At 37.8% G+C, this 21,810-nt stretch overlaps 5 protein-coding genes across 9 annotated transcripts; 1 reads left to right on the forward strand and 4 right to left on the reverse strand.

Moving 5' to 3' along the window:
• Positions 1–65: 65 nt before the first annotated feature.
• Positions 66–2,139, reverse strand: LOC145894943 (caspase drICE-like). Of its 2 annotated transcripts, XM_082983664.1 has the most exons (8): positions 2,008–2,139; positions 1,838–1,953; positions 1,739–1,786; positions 1,582–1,682; positions 1,299–1,513; positions 993–1,073; positions 759–934; positions 66–508 (listed from the first exon to the last, which is right to left on the reverse strand). In XM_082983664.1, exons 2-7 carry the CDS (start codon positions 1,907–1,909, stop codon positions 804–806), a joined length of 648 nt encoding a protein of 215 aa, XP_082839790.1. In that variant the 5' UTR covers positions 1,910–1,953; positions 2,008–2,139; the 3' UTR covers positions 66–508; positions 759–803. The 2 variants fall into 2 exon arrangements, with proteins under 2 accessions (XP_082839790.1, XP_082839789.1); XM_082983663.1 differs by having other exon boundaries at positions 66–934.
• Positions 2,140–4,091: 1,952 nt separating this feature from the next.
• On the reverse strand, positions 4,092–6,221 carry LOC145895120 (caspase-1-like). Of its 2 annotated transcripts, XR_014401597.1 has the most exons (7): positions 6,043–6,221; positions 5,868–5,980; positions 5,613–5,804; positions 5,318–5,453; positions 5,179–5,259; positions 4,450–4,776; positions 4,092–4,274 (listed from the first exon to the last, which is right to left on the reverse strand). XR_014401597.1 is itself a non-coding variant. In XM_082983878.1 (6 exons), exons 1-6 carry the CDS (start codon positions 6,119–6,121, stop codon positions 4,622–4,624), a joined length of 756 nt encoding a protein of 251 aa, XP_082840004.1. In that variant the 5' UTR covers positions 6,122–6,221; the 3' UTR covers positions 4,092–4,621. The 2 variants fall into 2 exon arrangements, 1 of the variants encoding a protein (XP_082840004.1); XM_082983878.1 differs by having other exon boundaries at positions 4,092–4,776.
• Positions 6,222–8,169: 1,948 nt separating this feature from the next.
• LOC145895216 (caspase-6-like) lies at positions 8,170–9,878 on the reverse strand. Of its 2 annotated transcripts, XM_082983988.1 has the most exons (6): positions 9,745–9,878; positions 9,575–9,690; positions 9,331–9,519; positions 8,989–9,172; positions 8,697–8,777; positions 8,170–8,637 (listed from the first exon to the last, which is right to left on the reverse strand). In XM_082983988.1, the coding sequence occupies exons 4-6, from the start codon at positions 9,122–9,124 to the stop codon at positions 8,600–8,602; spliced, it is 255 nt and encodes an 84-aa protein (XP_082840114.1). In that variant the 5' UTR covers positions 9,125–9,172; positions 9,331–9,519; positions 9,575–9,690; positions 9,745–9,878; the 3' UTR covers positions 8,170–8,599. The 2 variants fall into 2 exon arrangements, with proteins under 2 accessions (XP_082840114.1, XP_082840112.1); XM_082983986.1 differs by having other exon boundaries at positions 8,989–9,690.
• Positions 9,879–10,903: 1,025 nt separating this feature from the next.
• Positions 10,904–13,227, reverse strand: LOC145894751 (caspase-8-like). The gene is made up of 6 exons (XM_082983397.1): positions 13,061–13,227; positions 12,877–12,989; positions 12,622–12,810; positions 12,132–12,267; positions 11,992–12,072; positions 10,904–11,584 (listed from the first exon to the last, which is right to left on the reverse strand). Exons 1-6 carry the CDS (start codon positions 13,137–13,139, stop codon positions 11,430–11,432), a joined length of 753 nt encoding a protein of 250 aa, XP_082839523.1. The 5' UTR covers positions 13,140–13,227; the 3' UTR covers positions 10,904–11,429.
• Positions 13,228–17,100: 3,873 nt separating this feature from the next.
• LOC145894896 (caspase-6-like) lies at positions 17,101–19,146 on the forward strand. Of its 2 annotated transcripts, none has more exons than XM_082983565.1 (6): positions 17,101–17,336; positions 17,390–17,505; positions 17,554–17,742; positions 17,903–18,086; positions 18,314–18,394; positions 18,453–19,146. In XM_082983565.1, the coding sequence occupies exons 1-6, from the start codon at positions 17,243–17,245 to the stop codon at positions 18,662–18,664; spliced, it is 876 nt and encodes a 291-aa protein (XP_082839691.1). In that variant the 5' UTR covers positions 17,101–17,242; the 3' UTR covers positions 18,665–19,146. The 2 variants fall into 2 exon arrangements, with proteins under 2 accessions (XP_082839691.1, XP_082839692.1); XM_082983566.1 differs by having other exon boundaries at positions 18,466–18,622.
• Positions 19,147–21,810: the final 2,664 nt, after the last annotated feature.

Genomic DNA, 21,810 nt, shown 5'->3' on the forward strand with positions numbered 1-21,810 from the left:
AGGTCACGTGACATCCAAAAACAATGAGTTGACGACATTTTACCTGTCAATCACCTGGATGGAATTGTATTGTGAATGTGGGATAACGACGCGGTCAGCAACAAAATTAAATACAACCAATTTAAATGGTAATGAGAAAGTTAGTGGTGTGTAAACCCATAACACAACCCTATCGTCCTGGAGTGTCAGGGTGTGTAATGTGAGACCCCACGCGAAGAAATTAACTGTCAGACCTAGCGGAACGACCAAGAGTCTTCACTTGGTCCAATACATGGCATTTACAATTTGGTGCAAGATTTTCTCTACATGTTTTAAAGATATTTTTGGCGCTTGTTTGTTGCCCACTGAACAGTTCCGCACTGGGCTAAATCTACGCACAATCAAAATGATGTTTAATCATATTGTAGCAACTACAAAACAACAAAAGTTTTTTGGGGAAAGGCCCAGACACACATCCTTTGGGGAAAATTCATACAAGATCAACCGTTCTGACGATAAAGGTAGGTATCTGCACAGACAAATGCGAATGCTCAGATACGGTACAATTGTGCGCCAATTTCAAAAAAACAATGACTGCACACATTATAGTCAGTCAAGGCCACGAACCTTACCCATTACTAAAATGTAAATAATTTGCAACGCAACTGATACATCAATAGGTAAATATTTTTTATAATTGAAATTCCGTCTCAATATTTTTTTGTGTAGACGTATACAAGACCTTTTTACCATTGGCTCCTTACAAAATGATCACATACATGTTTGAAGAAACATTGGCTTTCGTGGCAGAAAAAACAGTTTTGTTAGGCTTGAGGTAAAAGCAGTTTTGATGTGGAAAACATGACAGCATCGGCATCGTTGTCGTCTTTTCGCGCTACGTCGTTTGATACAACTGTCAGCAACCAAATGATGTCGTGGTCCCAAGGTAAAATTCCTTGTAAAAAGAAAATTATTCAAAAAATTGTCCAATATTTTAGGTTGCAGCATCTTACTGTTAAAATAGTCTCCAAAAACCTTGACCAGTGTCTGAATGAACCAAGACCCTTCTGTCGGGTGGCGGTGGCTCACGAAACCTGGCCAGTAAATATATAATTGTACTTGTTAATATATATCACAACGTTGCACAATGTTCCTCTAGTACGTGTAGTTTATTTCTCACACCATGTCTTTAACAATTAGCGGGTACGATTTGCAATTCAAAAACAATAATCGCTGCTCATAACTCCGAGATCAACGTACGGGTTTGAAACAGAAGTTTAGAGGACCACGTTAAACTGTGGTTAATATGAAGCACTGACCCTGACTTGCAGCATTGCAAATAAGAAAGTCTGAACCCGCCGGCAATGTTGAAATTCCAACCCCATCTTCGCAAACAACCGTCGTGTTAGAGTTAGCTTTTAATTTTAACGAAGTTGAGCTATCAGTTTTCACCATACGATCTCGATGGGGAACCGAAACTTCGATGTCACGACCACGACAGGCCTTGTTTGAGAAAATTGTTTCAAACATTTTCCTTCACCGTTTATGCAATGCAATGCAATTACTTAGACACAAATCACAGAACAATCAATAATCACTGACTTGAAAAATAAAGATTTTCGGTTTTCCCAACAAAGTTGGGCAAACGTCTCCACGAAATTGTTGAAGAATGTCGTCGAAATATCGTCGAAATATCGAAATATCTACCATCATTCATTATTATATGTTGTCCATCTCCATGAGATAAAAACACCATTACCAAGCTGGTTTCGTTGGTGTAATCCTGACTTGCGATATAGTCCACCTCCTAAAGTTGTATAGAAACAAAATATGGTGGTTTCATCCCAAACAAACCAACCTTTTTAAATGTGGACATTCCCAAGTTACGCATAACAGTTGTATGGTATTTTAGCTTGGCAAGTATTCGCATTAAACTTTCCACATCTTTGTCTGAACCTTCTCGTGTTTCAAGCCCTGGCAAAAAAATATTTTCTAGTTTCCGTTTGTTCTGTTATTTACACATTTTACCTTGAAACTGAAACTCAACGTTATTAAATTAAATGTATGCCAGTCCGATGCTTTCATATTGCTTGTACTGGAATTGCTTTTGGCTTCGACCTGCCATGTAGTACATAAACACTTGCAAAAGGATGATTGAACCGTTGTTTAGAGGAACCATGTACACTGACTCCACTGAGTTAAAACGGTTCCGCTTAAACGGAATTTTAACAATGACAGACATGGTCTATTGAATCTTTGTGTTGCAGGGATTGAACGGTGAAGTTCAACAATAAGGATTTAAATGCAATAAAGCGTGAAACTCTCGAGGAAACCTGCTCTTTTGCCGGTATTAATAAAGTGTGGTTAAATTCTAAAAGTAACGATTTGAGTGGCTTCTGACTTTAACACCAAAGTGTGTACTAGTGGTCGAAAAAGGCATTTGTGTAAGCGTGTAATGTATCGGGAGTTGTCACTAGTTAATATTGAAAAACAGCGTTTTTTCATAAAATCCAAACACAATATGGATGGTTAACACATCAGCAATATTTGGCACTGATATATTTTCTATACACACAAAGTAACTGTAAGCTGCATCCAACCAGATCAGCTAAAAAATGTTGCCTATAACCCAACCATTGCAGCCCTTTCCTTTCCAATAATTTTCTAAACTGACAAACTGGAACAAAACCAGACCACATTAACTTCTTTGAGCTTAAAAAATTGGAATCACAAAAATTTAGCACCTTCCTGAACATCTTCTGTGACAGAAAACGAGCATGCAATCTGTAGAAGCTGAGAAATAAAATACTCACTGGCTAAAATCAACTTAAATCTGGCAATTACTACCTTCCATTCCTTTAGATTCGTTAAATAAATCTGACCACAGCATATGCTTTTTTCAAAAAATAGGAACCGGTGCGCAAACAGTAGATGAGACTACCTTTCTCCTTGTAGAAAAACAGCTGAAATTGGCAAGATCAGAAAAATCAAGCTTTGGGTGATGTTTAAACTTTGTGATCGCCAACTAAGGACCAAATATATTGCTGCGTTGTACATTACAGTAACACAAAACTTATCTTAGTTGACGTGGAAAGGCATTTCGCTGTTTTTTTTACACAATTACGCTACCACAATTCACACATAAGAAGCAGAGCGAAAGGGAGCAGAGCAAAAAGTTTAAAAAAAACATGACAAATTACGTTGCGTACTTTAGACAGTATGCGACCATTTAATTTTATGCAAATATAAAGTATTTCTTTTTTTTGCTAGGTTAAATTCACAGTTACGTAGATTCTTCAAAAAAAGCACAAATTTCGTTAAGGTCGGGTTCGTTTCCGCGTATTTGCTACTGTAAATCACATATCTGGCACATAACAACCCACAATTTAAAAAAAGTTTACTTGGCAAATCAGAATGCATTCCAAAAAGTTTTTCTGCATCTGTTAAAATCAAATTTTGTCTTATTCTAGCACTTAAATAAGAAATTACATCCTCCCAGTATACATTTACAATGGGGCATGAACAAAAAAGATGACACACAGTTTCCACTTGCTTCTTGCAGAAAACGCACATGGCCAATAACAAGTTTTAATCAACATTTTTGCGGTCCTGGGACCAAGCGACGCCTAACGGTAAATACCAAAAACATTATGTAGCCTAGAGCCCACACCAGTAATCGCGGCCAAACAGAAACCTAATTTCGGCAAAATCATGACATGAATCAGTCTCAATGCAATGGAAAGACCAAAGCCAGTCATGGTACATTTTGTGTAGCCTATAGCCCTGTGAAATTTGTTGCTCTTTCCATAAACATCATAAATTCCTTCTTACCATGATCTTGAGAGTTGCCTGGAGACTATATACACGTCAATTTTAAACAAATATAGCTTTCCAGGAAAAAGTCATTTACTGGCCAAATTTTGGGCAAAAAGTCCAACAAAACACCCCATATTTAGCTGTAGCGTTCAGTTAACGTACAGGTTAAAGCGGAGAAACACCAGCATTTATTTACATGGAATGCAACTGCCTGTAAAATTATTACCAAATCCACTCACCTAATACTGTATTCTGTAACATCGATCGTCTATACATACAAACCACACTGAGGTCAGTAATTTTTATGTCAAAGTTTATCACTACTTTCATAGTCCTGCGATCGGGTGACACTCAGATATAAATAACACAGACAAAGCGTACAACAAGAAGTGTGTCCACGCGCAAAGTTTGCCTTCGTCTAACTGAGTATTCTATCCAGTGTAAATGTTGGTTTTACTCCACTGCTCCCAATAAAAACCCTAGAAGCCAAAAACCTCGTCAATAGCGTTTGATAAGTAGTGCTTTTAGGTTATATTTCGCGTAAGCATAACATATATACATCATTGGGTAGAAGGCGGGATCGTCTCATTGCTCAGCAATTTGCAATGCATGCCTTGACTGCGATGCCAGTGAACCTTATATGCAATTGGGTACACATGGTATTAACACAACAATGGAACAAAGCATAGAGTAGGCCTAAACAGCAAACTTTTATAAATATACAAGCCGATATAGGGGAAGAAGTGCAATTATTTATGTACAATTTTTCCAAGTAACTGTGTTTTCATCAGAGGAAATCTTTGTTAGTACAGCGTAAGTGGAATGCCTACTTCTTCGGTAAGAAGTAGAGCTTTCTCAATGTGGAAGTGAAGGTTGGCATTTGCTTGACAGTTGTACTATGATATTTCGCAGACCATTCAGCAACTTGATATGACACCATGGTAAGTAGACGAATGAAATCACTTCCATCCTCCACTTTTCCTTCATGCAATAGACTGATGTTAAACCTTCCATTTTACACAAATATTTCGAAACATCTTTTTAACACATTTTGCATGTCTTTGATTACGTAATCTCTTTACTGTTGTAAATGGTGAATAAATTTACTACAGGGTTGCCTAATGACGACTTATTTTCCACATTGTTCCATCATGTGTATTTTTTCAGAAATGAAACTGAAAAAGTATTGTAACACATTAGTTGCAACAATCATAATTTCGATTTAAAGACAAAAAATGCACTTGTTAGAGAGGAAATTTAATCTTCTTGTACTCAAGTTTAAAATTTAACAAAAAAAGTAATATATTAGCTGCAAATGTAATCAGTCATACTGCAATTTTTTCCGAAACACGTAGTTTTAACTTTGTAGTTGCCGTAACATACCATCAAAGTATTCTTGCACCACTTTGACCAAATGTTGAATGTAGATTGAACCAGTTTTACGGTTCCGAAAACTCACAAAACCTACAACCGTTTTGTGTTACGTGTTATGGAAAGGTGTTTTTCGTGTGTAGGGAAATACCTTTGTTTGTTGAGGTGCAAACCAACATATCTGAACTGCCAGGAATCGCTTTCAAATCCACTCCATCTTCTTCAATATCTTTCAGTTCGTCGGTCATTAGATCACTGGGACCTTCGATCTTATGACCTCTGCAAGCCTGTTTTGATGTAAAGCCAGTGTGTGCATTGACGATTACAAAATGCCGTACGAATTGTTAAATGCTTTTAAATATGTTTTCTTCGACAAAAACACCAACACGAGAATACTTGTGTCGTGAGTTTAACGACATCTTCACTTATTATTTGACAAAATGTACCTGAAATATAAAAGTTTTTGGTTTTCCGACAAGATTCGGGCAATTTTTGCCTTCAAATGTAGTAAGAATGTTTTGAACATGGTATGGACCATCTTTCATGTAAATGACTCCATCGCTTCCATGTGATAAGAAAACAATGACAAGCCTGTCCTGGTAAAAAAAATTCGTCCTTCCGCGAATGTATTCCAGAGTCTAAAATAAATCACAAAGCATGTCATAGGTTGTTTACACGGGAGCGTACAGTGAGCATTTTACTTCTCGTAACTTAACCACAGTCAAGTCAGTGTAGGTAGACGTTGCGAAACCCATTTTTGTGAACAACGTTTTCAAAGCCTCCACATCTTTCTCGGAACCATCTCTCGTCGATACTTTTGTTGACACAAATCAAAGTTACAAAATGGAAGTATAAAGAAAAATGTATGGGACTTACATTTGTCAAAATGTTGGTTGTTAAATATAAATGCCTGTCCCGGCTTTGCATTCCGGTAGTATATCTCGTTTTTGTACATTATCAGGTCTTCTTTATCGACAAATTGATTGCCAGGATTTACAGATTACTTAATTTTTTATATTTATTAACTCCAAAAGCGTCATAAACAACATAGACAACCTCCTATTTTTCCGTTTCCGGAAAACAAAAACCATGTACAGAGAGTAAAATGAAAACCTAAATAACTTATGTAACCTTACATACAATTGGTTACATACATTTCAATACTTTTTTCGACATTGGGATGCAATTATTCAAAATACGTTCACATTCAAATTGATGTATTACTTAGGTTTGTACATTTAGTGAAGACTGTAGTATAGCATGCAACAATTTAATAATGTGGGTCTAAAAGCATTGTTATGGTGGGGTAAGATTGCCTTTTGATTTCTATATATTGAAACTCCGAAAAAGGCTGAAAAAAAACTACAGCTTTCCGCCTGAAACCGCATTAGAAATTATTAAAAGACTTTTGCTTAAAAATTTATTTACTTTGAGCACATGAGCCTTCTTTCATAAGTACACCAGCAAAGCGTGTACCCAGTCAACCGTATTAAAACACTGTCTAGATTGTTTTAGTAACGTTGACCAGCATTGTCGAACAAACTGCACTGTAAAAACTAGTTTACATAGACCTAGGCGAAACCTTGTCCTTTAACAACTACCCTTGAGTGTGTCTTTATACTTTTACAGTTTGCTTATACCAGAGGTAATGTAACAAAAATTTAACCAATGTTAGGACAGTATACAAAACATATTTCAGCAAAATATCGCATGAGTATATATAGTGAAGTTCCTTTTTTGCAATATATTAAAAAAGTAAAAATCGTTTACACTTATTCTCTGAGAAACAGCATTTCGAAAAACTGCTGAAGAAAACGCCTGTTAAAGTTGTGCGATCGAACTCGAGCGATACTTAACGCTTCATGAACTCGAGCGATACTTAATGCTTCATGAACTCGAGCGATACTAAACGCTTCATGAAATAGGACGCATCGGCGCGGAACACCGTTTTTCTACGTGCAATCTTGATCAAAGCAAGGGTACACTACGAAAGGTATGTGCATTACCACATAAATATGTTGTTTGTAATTCATTTTAGTTTATCACGTCTAATTTGTTTTTTCATAAATTATGTGAGTGTGACATAGACTGTACCCTGATACATTATGTTTTAGAAAAAAATCAGTCACTAAGAGTTTTCGTAGTCTCCCTTTCTCTAAACATCTGCTTTTGTATATTTCGGTTGAATATAATAAAAAGCCTTAAAAGTTCGACTTCTTCGGACATAAAACGCCAACTCGAGAAACCAGAATCACCAGCGAATACGTTTATCACAAGCACAAGGTGGCGGAAAAGAGCTAAAATTAGAAAAGTTGCAACTCGTTAATTTCACCTTATTTCTTCAAACTTAAGATATTTCCAACGTCTTGCAACAAGACGCATGTAAAAATCTTGTGTCAAATTTTGGTTCAGGATTGTGTTTATTTACCAGAGCGCAAAAAACAATGTGTTGTTCTCCTTTTTTATTAGACGCGAAAGAACTGAATGCTTGCTTGAGCCAGGGAAAATCTTGTCACCGCGTGCTTCTTATGAAGGTCACGTGACATCCAAAAACAATGTCGACATTTTACCTGTCAATCACCTGGATGGAATTGTATTGTGAATGTGGGATAACGACGCGGTTAGCAACAAAATCAAGGACAACCGATTCAAACGGTAATGAGAAAGTTAGTGGTGTGTTAACCCATAACAGAACCACATCGTCATGGGGTGTCAGGGTGTGGAATGTGGGACCCCACACGGAGAAATTAACTGACTGACTTAACAGAACGTCCAAGAGTCTTCATTTGGTCCAATACATGGCATTTACAATTTGGTGCTACATCTTTTAAAGATATTTTTGGCGTTGTTTGTTGCCGACTGAACTCCTGCCTAAATCTGCGCACAGTCAAAATGATGTTCAATCATATTGTAGCAACGACCAAATAATGAAGGCTTTTGGGGGAAAGGCCCAAAAATACATCTTTTGGAAAATATTCATGCAAGATCAACCGTTCTGACGATAAAGGGAGGTATCTGCACAGACAAATGCGAATGCTCTGATAAGGTACAATTGTACGCCAATTTCACACTTTCAGTGACACTGCACACAGTATAGTCAGTTAAGGCCACGAACCCTACCAATTACTAAAATGTAAATATGTTGCTACGCAACTAATACATCAATAAGTAAATATTTTTTATAAATATAATTCAGTCTCAATATTTTTTGTGTACACATATTCCAAGGCCTTTTTACCATTGGCTCCTCACAAAACGATCACACATATGTTTGAAGAACCATTGGCTTTCGTGGCAGATAAAACAGTTTTGTTAGGCTTGAGGTAAAAGCAGGCATCTGTTTTGATGTGGGAAACATGACAGCATCGCCTTCGGTGCCTCTCCGACGGTATTTCGTTGTCGTCTTTTCGCGCTACGTTGTTTGATACAACTGTCAGCAGCCAAATGATGTCGTAGTTCCTGCGGAAATTCCTTTGTAAAAAGGAAATCATTCAAAAAATTGTCCAACATTTTAGGTTGCAGCATCTTACTGTTAAAATAGTCTCCAAAAACCTTGACCAGTGTCTGAATGTACCAAGACCCTTCTGTCGGGTCACGGTGACTCACGTAACCTGGCCAGTAAATATATAATTAGCCTTGTTAAGATATACCACAACATTGCAATTTGTTCTTTTGGTACGTGTAGTTTATCTCACACACCAATTCTTAGCGATTTGCAATTCAAATCCAATAATCGCTGCTCATAACTCCGAGATCAACGTACGGGTTTGACACAGAACTTTAGAGGACCACGTTAAACTGTGGTTAATATGAAGCACTGACCCTGACTTGCAGCATTGCAAATAAGAAAGTCTGAACCCGCCGGCAATGTTGAAATTCCAACCCCATCTTCGCAAACAACCGTCGTGTTAGTGTTAGCTTTGGATTTTAACGAAGTTGAGCTATCAGTTTTCACCATACCATCTCGATGGGGAACCGAAACTTCGATGTCGCGACCACGACAAGCCTTGTTGGAGAAAATTGTTGTGGGTGCACGGTTTAAAAAAAATATTTACAGTCATTTGGTGATGCAATAAGTATTACAATACGACAAACATTTTCCTTCACCGTTTACGCTATGAAAATACTTAGACATAAATCACATAACAATCAATAACCACTGACTTGAAAAACAAAGATTTTCGGTTTTCCCAACAAAGTTGGGCAAACGTCTTCACGAAATTATTGAAGAATATCGCCGATAAAATATCTACCATCGTTCATTATAATATGTTGTCCATCTCCATGAGATAAAAACACCATTACCAAACTGGTTTCTTTGGTGTAATCCTGACTTGCGATATAGTCCACCTCCTAAAGTTGTATAGAAACAAAATGTGCTGTATGGTTTCATCCCAAACAAACCAACCTTTTTAAATGTGGACATTCCCAAGTTACGCATAACAGTTGTATGGTATTTTAGGTTGGTAAGTATTCGCATTAAACTTTCCACATCTTTGTCTGAACCTTTTCGTGTTTCAAGCCCTGGCAAAAAAATATTTTCTAGTTTCCGTTTGTTCTGTTATTTACACATTTTACCTTGAAACTGAAACTCAACGTTATTAAATATGTATGCCAGTCCGATGCTTTCCTATTGCTTGTACTCGAATTGCTTTTGGCTTCGACCTGCCATGTTGTACCCAAACACTTGCTATAGGTTGATTGTACCGTTGTTTAGAGGAACTGTATACACTGACTCCACTGAGTTAAAATGGTTCCGCCTTAACGGAATTTTAACAATGATAGACATGGTCTATTGAATCTTTGTGTCGTAGGGATTGAACGGTGAAATTTAACAATAAGGATTTAATTGCAATAAGGCGTGAAACTCTCTGTGGTTAAATTAACAAGATCTGAAAAATCAAGCTTTTGGTGAGGTTTAAACATTGTTTTCGCCAACCAAGGACCAAATATATTGCTGCGTTGTACATTACAGTAACACAAAACTTATCTTAGTTGACGTGAAAAGGCATTTCGCTGATTAAATTTGAAGATAATACAGATCTCATAGCAACTATCAGTGGGAAACAGCTTTATAATCACAAGTTCTTCTTTTTTGACCACACCGGAGTTTGAACCCAGGGTATCATATCTTGGACACGAATCCCGATCAAGTTTTCTTCTTGGTGTATGGGTCGGGCACTGGACCAATACTGCCAATAACAAGTTTTAATCAACATTTTTGCGGTCCTGGGACCAAGCGACGCCTAACGGTAAATACCAAAAACATTATGTAGCCTAGAGCCCACACCAGTAATCGCGGCCAAACAGGAACCTAATTTCGGCAAAATCATGACATAAATCAGTCTCAATGCAATGGAAAGACCAAAGCCAGTCATGGTACATTTTGTGTAGCCTATAGCCCTGTGAAATTAGTTGCTCTTTCCATAAACATCATAAATTCCTTCTTACCATTATCTTGAGAGTTGCCTAGAGACTATATACACGTCAATTTTAATCAAATATAGCTTTCCAGGAAAAAGACTTTTATTGGCCAAATTTTGGCCAAAAAGTCCAACAAAACACCCCATATTTAGCTGTAGCGTTCAGTAAACGTACAGGTTATAGCGGAGAAACACCAGCATTTATTTACATGGAATGCAACTGCCTGTAAAATTATTACCTAATCCACTCACCTAATACTGTATTCTGTAACATCGATCGTCTATACATACAAACCACACTGAGGTCAGTAAATTTTTATGTCAAAGTTTATCACTACTTTCATAGTCCTGCGATCGGGTGACACTCAGATATAAATAACACAGACAGAGCGTACAACAAGAAGTGTGTCCACGCGCAAAGTTTGCCTTCGTCTAACTGAGTATTCTATCCAGTGTAAATGTTGGTTTTACTCCACTGCTCCCAATAAAAACCCTAGATGCCAAAAACCTCGTCAATAGCGTTTGATAAGTAGTGCTTTTAGCTTATATTTCGCGTAAGCATAACATATATACATCATTGGGTAGAAGGCGGGATCATCTCACTGCTCAGCACTTTGCAAAGCATGCCTTGACTGCGATGCCAGTGAACCTTATATGCATTGGGGTACACATGGTATTAACACAACAATGGAACAAAGCATAGATTAGGCCTAAGAAGCAAACTTTTATAAATATACAAGCCGATATAGAGGAAGACGTGCAATTATTTATGTACAATTTTTCCAAACAACTGTGTTTTCATCAGAGGAAATCCTTGTTAGTACAGCGTAAGTGGAATGCCTACTTCTTCGGCAAGAAGTAAAGCTTTCTGAAAGTGGAAGTGAAGGTTGGCATTTGCTTCGCAGTTGTACCATTAAATTTCGCAGACCATTCAGCAACTTGATATGACACCATGGTAAGTAGACGAATGAAATCACTTCCATCCTCCACTTTTCCTTCAAGCAATAGACTGATGTTAAACCTTCCATTTTACACAAACATTTTAAAACATCTTTTTAACACACTTTGTATGTCTTTGAATACGTAATTTCTATACTGTTGTAAATGGTGAATAAATTTACTACGGTTGCCTAATGACGACTTATTTTCCACATTGTTTCATCATGTGTATTTTTTTTAGAAATGAAACTGAAAAAGTATTGTGACACATTAGTTGCAACTATAATAATTTCGATTTAAAGACAAAAAATGCACTTGTTAGAGAGGAAATTTAATCTTCTTCTACTCAAGTTTAAAATTAAAAATTAAACAAAAAAGTAATATATTAGCTGCAAATGTAATCAGTCATACTGTAGTTTTTTCCAAAACACGTAGTTTTAACTTTGTAGTTGCCGTAACGTACCATCAAAGTATTCTTGCACCACTTTGACCAAATGTTGAATGTAGATTGAACCCGTTATAATGTTCCGAAAACTCACAAAACCTACAACCGTTTTTGTGTTACGTGTTATAGAAAGGTGTTTTTCGTGTAAAGGGAAATACCTTTGTTTGTTGAGGTGCAAACCAACATATCTGAACTGCCAGGAATCGCTTTCAAATCCACTCCATCTTCTTCAATATCTTCCAGTTCGTCGGTCATTAGATCACTGGGACCTTCGATCTTATGACCTCTGCAAGCCTGTAAAGCCAGTGTGTGCATTGACGATTACAAAATGCCGTACGAATTGTTAAATGCTTTTAAATATGTTTTCTCCGACAAAAATACCAACACGAGAGTACTGGTGTCGTGAGTTTAACGACATCTTCACTTATTATTTGACAAAATGTTCCTGAAATATAAAAGTTTTTGGTTTTCCGACGAGACTCGGGCAATTTTTGCCTTCAAATGTAGTAAGAATATGAATGGTTTTTATGCATGGTTGGTGTTTGCGCTAAAGATGGGGAGAAGTTTATGAACTCTAAAATGTGACGTCCACTTTATCTGTGGTCCCAACTCACGATTGGTTGATCAATTAAAAATAATAATGTGCACCTGGAAAATAAACAACTTTGGTTGGCCGATCAGTGTCGGACAGTTTTTGCCGTAAAATTTGGTCATGATATTATCAACTTTATATGTTCCGTCCTTCATCCAGATAACCCCATCATCTCCATGCGACAGGAACACCATAACGAGGCTTCCCACAGCAGAAAAGTCCTTTTTTTCAATCGAAGTCAACGTCTAAAATGGGCGCACGTTAATAAAGGGTCTGGTATTAGTGGTGGGAATCAAGACAATTTGTTTTACCTCATGGAATTGAGCAACAGTAAGGTCCGTGTGAACCAAGTATGCAAAATCCATTTCTGTGAACAATCTTGCTAAAGCCTGTACGTCCTTTTCGGATCCATCTCTGGGCGACTCTTTAATGGAAATAAAATAAAATGTCAGAAAATAAAACAAAATGCAAAAAATGTTTGTAAAAAATCCTTACGCTTGTCAAAATGTTGGTTGTTGAATATGAATGCTTGACCTGGATTTGCTTTCTGGTCGTATATCTTGTTTTTGAGCATTGTCAATCAAATTGCTTGTATTGGTTTAATATTTAGAAACTTTCTGGGCATGAACTACTTTAAATGTAAATACAATTATAGATTTAAGCTTAGACATTTATTTGTTCTGCCTTTCTTTTATCAAACCTTGCTTAGGAATTAGACTGCACTATCAGGCTTTTAAGAAGACCTACTTGTACCATTACAGAAACTATAGAGCAATTCCACTGTTTAGGAAGTTGAACTGAGGATGATTCTAACCTTACCTCTAATTTTAAATGTTGGCCACCCAGGTTATACGGACGAAGACTAGATCGTATTTCGGGGTTTTAGCGAAAACATCAGTATTGTAAGCGACAGTTCGATTACGTGGAATAAAAGGTGCTACAGTAAGGTAAGCTTGCCTTTTTGAATCCGATATGTGGAAACTTTTATCACGCTGGCAAATCCCCAGGTTTCAGGGTGAAACTGTTATTTCGATGCAACAAAAGCCTTTGATTTAACCAATAGGGTTACGAGGTTGTTTTTCCCAGTAGAAACACAAAGCTTTGATCAGGGATTGGGATGATTCATAAGATTGCTACTTGCAGGCTACATCTGTATGCCGCTTATAATCCTACTACCCCACATCAATAGACTGTTAGTTCTGTTTTAAGCTGCAAATGTTTGTAACCTACAAGTGAAGAGAACACCAACGTCGAACTAACTACAGTCAGCAAGCTTCTCCACAAAGACTTACGTGATGTCTTCTCATGTTACAACCGCTTTTGTTTCAACAAAGTGACGATTCTTTGGTGACGGTTTAACAGGATTTAGGGAACCGTTTCTCCACGGTTGTTGTTAACGTAAGCCTTATAACGACGCTTTACCGTAGCGCGAATAAATTGATGAGCATTCTCCAGAAGAGTTCATTTGGAACTGCAACCTCTCATCACAGCGCAAATAATCATACTGACCTGCATCCATAAAATTGTAAGCTTCGTTTTGCATACTAGCAATCTAAAAAAGTGTTTCTGCCGCAATAGACAAGTGGCCAACAACTCACTTTCCGTTATTACCATGATGTCTGTGCCAGCAACCTGCGGTTCAAAAACCATCAAATGCAGCTTGTCCTGCGAGTCTATCTACTTTATTGATTGGTAAATGATGGTTCCTGTATCATAAACCTAACGTCTAGTTCTGTATATTTCGGTTGAATGTAAGAAATAACCTTCAATGTATGACGTCTAAAACTCCAATTCGAGAAAGCAGATAATTTTAGGTTATTTAAGAATGGACGTACAGCAGCCCCAACACCTTGACATTTTTACATTCTTTGCAATTTTTTTTGTTTTGTAACCGATTGTTGTGCGCACATACATATGGCCCTCAGTGATAAAAGTTTGGTGACCCCTGAATTGGATAAACGAAATCATCAGTCAATAAGTTCATCACAGACACAAGGTGGCGGAAAAGAGCTAAGATATAAGAAGGTGCTCACTGCGGCTTACACCTTGTTTCTTCAAACATATGATTTTCCAACGCCTTACAACAAGACGCATGTGGAAATACTGTGATAAATCTTTGCTCAGGATTGTGTTCAAATCCGAGCGTGGAAAACAAGGTGTTGCGCAAAAGCAAGGTCCAATTGATTTTATGCGAAAAAACTGAATGTTGCATTTGCTTGAAAATCTTTTTGTTGTCGCGTGCTTTTAATGGAGGTCACGTAACATTCACAAACAATGAACTGGCGACATTTTACCTGTCAACCATCTGAATTTTCTTGCAATATGAATTTTCTTGCACTATGTGGACATAATGTGCTGAAGTTTCGCTCGTGGAATCTTATGAGGTTGTGAGGTAAAATTATGCTGGTATGGACTTGAAAATAAATAAACGCTGTAGCGATTTACATCCAACATTTGCAAAACCACAAAGCCAGTATTACCAGATATAAGTACATTTTAGTCAGTGAGTATTTTATTTCTCAGCTTGTGTAGATTGTATTGGCCATTTTCTGTCACAGAACCTGTTCAAAAAGGTGTTAAAATTTTTGTAAACCTTTTTTTTTATTTTAAGCACAAATAAGTGCATGTGGTCTTTGTGCAGGTTTGTCATTTTTGCAAATTATTGAAATAGAAGGGCCATTTTTCTGGAAACATGTTGTTTTTGTGATAAATCTTTGCTCAGGATTGTGTTAAATTCCGAGCGCGGAAAAGGTGTTGCGCGAAAGCAGGATCCAATTGATTTGACGAAAAAGAACTGAATGTCGCATTTGCTTGGTCCAGTGGAAATCTTTTTGCTGTTGCGTTCTTCTAATGTATGTCACGTAACAACCAAAAGCAATGAACTGACGACATTTTACCTGTCAATCACCTGGACGAAATTGTATTGTGGATGCAGGTTAACAACGCGGTTAGCAACAAAAGACAACCGATTCAAACGGTAATGAGAAAGTTAGTGGTGTGTTAACCCATAACAGAACCACATCGTCATGGGGTGCCAGGGTGTGGAATGTGGGACCCCACGCGGAGAAATTAACTGACAAACCTAACTGAACGACCGAGAGTCTTGTTTTCGCCCAAAACATGAGCAAAGTCATGGCATCAACAATATTAAACCAATTACTTTCCAGAAATGTTTGAAAGTTATTATGAGGAGGAATCCGCAACTATCTGGTGTAGGATTTTTAACTAAAAAGATTTCGCACAGGGATAAACCTATGCAAATCAACAAGATATTGAACGATATTGGAGAAACTACCGGACTATTGAAGATTTTTTCCGGAAAAGCACAGACACGAATCTTGTTGAGAAAATGCATGCAAGATCAACCTATCTGACGATAAGGGTCAGGTTAAAAATAGTGATGAGTCCACAGATACGTCAATGTGGAGGGGAGGTCAGTGGTGTATGAAGCCCCAAACAACCGATATCAATAGTGTGGAATGCGATGCCCCAGCGCAGATAGCAATCCACATATGAACGCAACTAAGTAACTCGAACTTTGACAAGCAAGCATGTTTTAGGATACAACAATCAATATCCGGGGTACACCCAAGGAGAAGGGATTCACTTGTGGCGTTTCTGGTTCCTATGTACCCACTCAGTCACTATTCTAACCGGGGAATCGGAACCGGTTACAATTGAAGTATTGTAAAAACAAACAAATTCTCTGCAGTCTTTTCTCCTCGCGAACAATTCAGAAGTTCCGTGCAGTGTTCGCGTATAACCACAAATATCGAGACTTTTTTTGTTTTTTTTGGCGTTTTTGTTAAATATCAGTGTTGCGTTATAAACACGTGAATCCCGAAATGGTGATCATGACAAATTAATACACATTACACAGTCTGAAAGTTATTTATAAGTGTTTCGGCGAAACGTGTGCGTAACACTGAGACTGAGTTTTGCAAGAGGTTTATGAATAACAATAACAAATTAGCGAAGGAATGTCAAATTGCTACGTCATCAAACAACGGCAATGGAAGAATTATAGTCGAATACTTGTTTTCAGCTTATCTGGTTGAACGTAGCTTTCGCTTCCTCTTTTTTGTTTATGGTCGACCGCATGGTGTTTGTTTTCCACCCTTAGGTACACAAGTTATATTTCTCTAGACATGTGTACATAGAAAAGATATCATTGGCAAAATTTTGCTAATAGGTGAACCACCCGTATTGTTTGTATATTTTAACAAAAAAAAACGCCGTGTGCCTATATTTAGTAGTGACTTCTCTCGATACACAACAGAGTAAGTTGTTACACATTATATTAAATGTAAAATCAGCCTCGGTAAACTTAACACCTACCCCCCATTCATTTAGCATTGAACACAAGTCCGCGTTCTACCATATCGGCTACGCGTCGGTAACTGTGGCAGTCGTTATAATATGTGATTTGAGCGTTAGTTAAACTAGAACTTCTTGCCAGCTGGTCGCATTTGGCTAGAATAAATACTGGCATTTCTTATCACCAGTAAAAATTTAAGTGGTAGGCCACCGAATAACGTGCAGGTGTTTGTTTACTAGGTTTAAGTACTGTTATCAAAAATTCCGTTAAAGCGGAACCGTTTTGTATCAGTGGCGTAAGAAGGCATGGTTCCTCCAAACCACAATACAAAAAGGTTTTAGCGAGATTTTGTAAACTACATGGAAGGTCGAAGCCAAAAGCAATGCGAGTATAAGCAGTATGGAAGCACCGGACGGGCATACATATTTAACAACGTTGAGTTTCAGTTTCAAGGTAAAATGTGTAGATAACAGCACAAATGGAAACTTGAAAACTATTTTTGCCAGGGCTTGAAACACGAGAAGGTTCAGACCAAGATGTGGAAAGTTTAATGCGAATACTTGCAGAGCTACAATACCATACAACTGTTATGCGTAACTTGGGAATGTCCACATTTAAAAAGGTTAGTTTGTTTGGGATGAAACCACATTTTGTTTCTATACAACTTTAGGAAGTGGACTATATCGCAAGTCAGGATTACACCAACGAAACCAGCTTGGTAATGGTGTTTTTATCTCATGGAGATGGACAACATATTATGATGAACGATGGTAGATATTTCATCAACGACATTCTTCAACAATTTCGTGGAGATGTTTGTCCAACTTTGTTGGGAAAACCGAAAATCTTTATTTTTCAAGTCAGTGGGTATTGATTGTTATGTGATTTATGTCTAAGTAATTGCATTGCATAAACGGTGAAGGAAAACGTTTGTCGTATTGTAACTACTTATTGCATCACCAAATCACTGTAGATATATTTTTTATAACCGTGCATCCACAACAATTTTCTTCAACAAGGCCTGTCGTGGTCGCGACATCGAAGTTTCGGTTCCCCATCGAGATCGTATGGTGAAAACTGATAGCTCAGCGTTGTTGAAATCCAAAGCTAACACTAACACGACAGTTGTTTGTGAAGACGGGGTTGGAATTTCAACATTGCCGGCGTGTTCGGACTTTCTTATTTGCAATGCTGCAAGCCAGGGTCAGTACTTTATATTAACCACAGTTTAACGTGGTCTTCTAAAGTTCTATATGTCAAACCCGTACGTTGATCTCGGAGTTATGAGCAGCGATTATTGGTTTTCAATAGCAAATCGTATCCGCTATCAGTTAAGGACTTGGTGTGTGAGATAAACTGCACGTACTAGAAGAACATTGTGCAACGTTGTGATATATATTAACAAGTACAATTATATACGTACTGATCAGGTTACGTGAGTCACCGTCACCCGACAGAAGGGTCCTGGTACATTCAGACACTGGTCAAGGTTTTTAGAGACTATTTTAACGGTAAGATGCTGCAAAGTAAAATGTTGGACAATTTTTTGAATGATTTTCTTTTCAAAAGGAATTTCACCCAGGTACCACGACATCATTCGGCTGCTGACAGTTGTATCAAACGACGTAGCGAGGAAAGACGACAACGAAACACCGTCGGGGAGGCACCGTAGCGAAAGCGATGCTGTCATGTTTCCCACATCAACACAGATGCCTGCTTTTACCTCAAGCCTAACAAAACTGTTTTTTCTGCCACGAAAAACAAAGCAAATATATTTGTGATTATTTTGTATGGAACGAATGGTAAAATGTCTCATGGGATATGTCAACACGAAAATATAGTGATGGAGCCGAATCGGAATATTTATTGACGCCGTGAATTCTAATGGTGGGATTGTTTACCTAAACTGACTATATAGTTTGTGTTGTGTCATTCCATCGACAATGGACAATTTTAATCGCCGATGATTAAATTTGAGTTTGGTACATTGTATGTGTCTTCGTTGTCTATGTTGAAATTGACGTAATATTGTAGTGCATCTGACTTTTCGGGTTTGTTGGTGCCCATACATTGAACAAACCGAACAGACAATTTTTACAGATGTATATTTACCTGTTTGCCGGATTTGTGTAATACAGCTTACATAAAATGCCCGCATGTGATTATGCATTTTATTTTATTATAAAAATATATATGCCCTTTTTTTGGATGGTTCTTTTCAACATATAATTGTAAAGGGCATCAATGTAATAAAAAATTCAAGAAATACCTTTATCCAGGATATAACGAACATTTATGTGAGGATTAGTTGTGTTGCGCCATCGGGTTTAGATTTGGTTGAGTTCTGAAACATCGAAACAAACGATTGGAATGGCACGACATTGTGAAACTTTAGGAGTCCACACTTGTATTTATATTATTACGCTATTTCCTTTTCATTTTTTACTTTGAAGGTAGAAACTTGCCTATTGAAGGTAGAAACGAGAGAACGGTGTAATTTCTTTGCGTCTCACAATCGCATTTTTCGAATCTTATCACATGGAAGCGATGGAGTCATTTATGAGCAACATTTTTACATTCTTTGCATTTTTTTTTTGTAGTCATTTGTTTTGCTCACATACGTATGACCCTCAGTGATAAAAGTATGGTGACCCTTGGGCTGGACAAACGAAATGATCAGTCTATACGTTCATCACAGACACAAGGTGGCGGAAAAGAGCTACAATTATAAGAAGGTGCACACTGCGGATTACACCTTGTTTCTTCAAACTTATGATTTATCCTTACAACAAGACGCATGTGGAATTAAATCTTTGCTCAGAATTGTGTTCAAATCCGAGAGCGGAAAAACCAAGGTGTTGCGCAAAAGCAATTAATTTGGCGCGAAAGAACTCAATACTGCATTTGCTCAAGCAAATAAAAATCTTCTTGCCGTCACGTGACATCCAAAAGCAATGAACTGACGACATTTTGACTGTCAATCACCTGGATGAAATTGTATTGTGGATGTGGGCTAACGATGCGGTCGGCAACAAAATCAAGTCCAGCCTATTCAAATGTGATGAGAAAGTTAGTGGTGTGTAAACCCATAACACAACCCTATCGTCCTTGGGTGCCAGGGTGTAAATTGTGGGACCCCACACGAAGAAATTAACTGTCAGACCTAACGGAACGACCAAGAGTCTTGTTTTCGTCCAAAACATGAGTAAAGTCATGGCATCAACAACAATAACGAATTACTTTCCAGACATGTTTGGAAGTTACTATAATGCTGAATCCGCAACCATCTGGTGCAGGATTTATAGCTAATTTGGTGCAAGATTTTTTCTCTGCAAAAACCCACAACCAAAATGTTACAACCAAACTTGTTTGTGAATATTTTGCAATTTTGAAAGATGACTTTCTTTGAGCTTTTCTGTTACGGACCAGACAGTTCCGCCTTGGGATAAACCTACGCAAATCAATAGATATTGAATCATATTAGAGCAACTACCGAATTATTAAAGATTATTTTTGGATTTAAGCACAGAAACATATCTTTTACAGAGAAAATCCACGTAAGATCAACCTTTCTGACGATAAGGGTCAGGTGTTAAATATAGAGATGAGTCCAGAGATACGTCAATGTGGAAGGGAGGGCAGTGGAGTATGAACCCCAAAACAACCGGTATCATTGGTGTGGAATGCGATGGCCCAGCGTAAATAGAAATCCACATATAATAGCTACAAAGTAACTCGAAAAGCTGCTACACAAAATATTTGCGAGGGAGCATATGTTGGATACAACAACCAATATCCGGGGCACGCCCAGGAGAAGGGTTGCATTCGTGGGGTTTCTGGTCTCGTTACCCGCTCAATCAATTGAAGTATTGTGAAAACAAACAAAATCAATGCTGTCTTTTCTCCTCGCGAAAAATTCAGAAGTATTGTACAGTGTTCACCTATAACCAGAAATATCAAGAAAATGTCAAAAATTCTAAAATATAAAATGCAAGTAAATTCAACCCGATATGACAAACGAAAAATGAAATAAATATCTTTAATACTAGTGCCATTAGTGCAGTACATTCAAAATTCTTGTTATTTTTGTTGAACAACAAGGATATTGCGTCCCAAACCATGCGTCAATCCCAAAATAGTGATCATGACACAATAATAATACACTTTGGATAGTCAGAAAATTACTTATAAGTTCCATTGCTTTATCCTACCTCGGGTCAACACACCGGGATTCGAACCCAGGATGGCACGAATCCCGATTCTCTTCTTTGTATGTGGGCCGGACACTGATCGATCGTCCGCTAAAATTTAATACGTTGTTCGCATTGATGCTCACGGAAGCCTGTCGTACACCACAAGTGGTAGGCTTGCCAAAGGGGGTTATCAATGCCTGAAGAGATCAATGTTTTTTGTAACGACTCCTTTAATGTTGTAACATATGTTTTTATAAGGGTAAATAGGCCTAGCGTTTGTGATGGAAACAAGGACGAATTAGAGTCTGGCTGCATGAGTAAATCTTTGCAAATGTTTATTTCTCGTATATCCACGTCAATAAAATCGGTTCTTTCTCCTCTTTCTGGAACACACACATGGCAAAGTGGAATCCCCCTTAACATCAGATTGTGGTGTGGGTGCCGATTTGCTGACCTGACAAGTGATAACCAAACATTGTGGTATGGAGGACTGGAGATCTGTATGTGGAGAGTCTGTGGATCAAGCGATTCGCCACGGGTGGTCTGAAAAGCTCACAAATTCGCATGTTCGGGTTCCGACCAAGACGGATGGTGTTTGATAAGTACATATCGAGCCTGAAGCCAAATGCCACAAGACGCGGGTTGTCTGATAAATGAAGTCTTCCTGTCTGCGTCCGCTGCATTAAGTTTTGCTTCTGGAGTCCAAGATGAAGTCAGTTTTCAGCACAGTTTGT

The sequence above is a fragment of the Ascidia mentula genome, chromosome 3, assembly GCF_947561715.1.
Source record: "Ascidia mentula chromosome 3, kaAscMent1.1, whole genome shotgun sequence".
NCBI classification, from domain to species: Eukaryota; Metazoa; Chordata; class Ascidiacea; order Phlebobranchia; family Ascidiidae; genus Ascidia; species Ascidia mentula.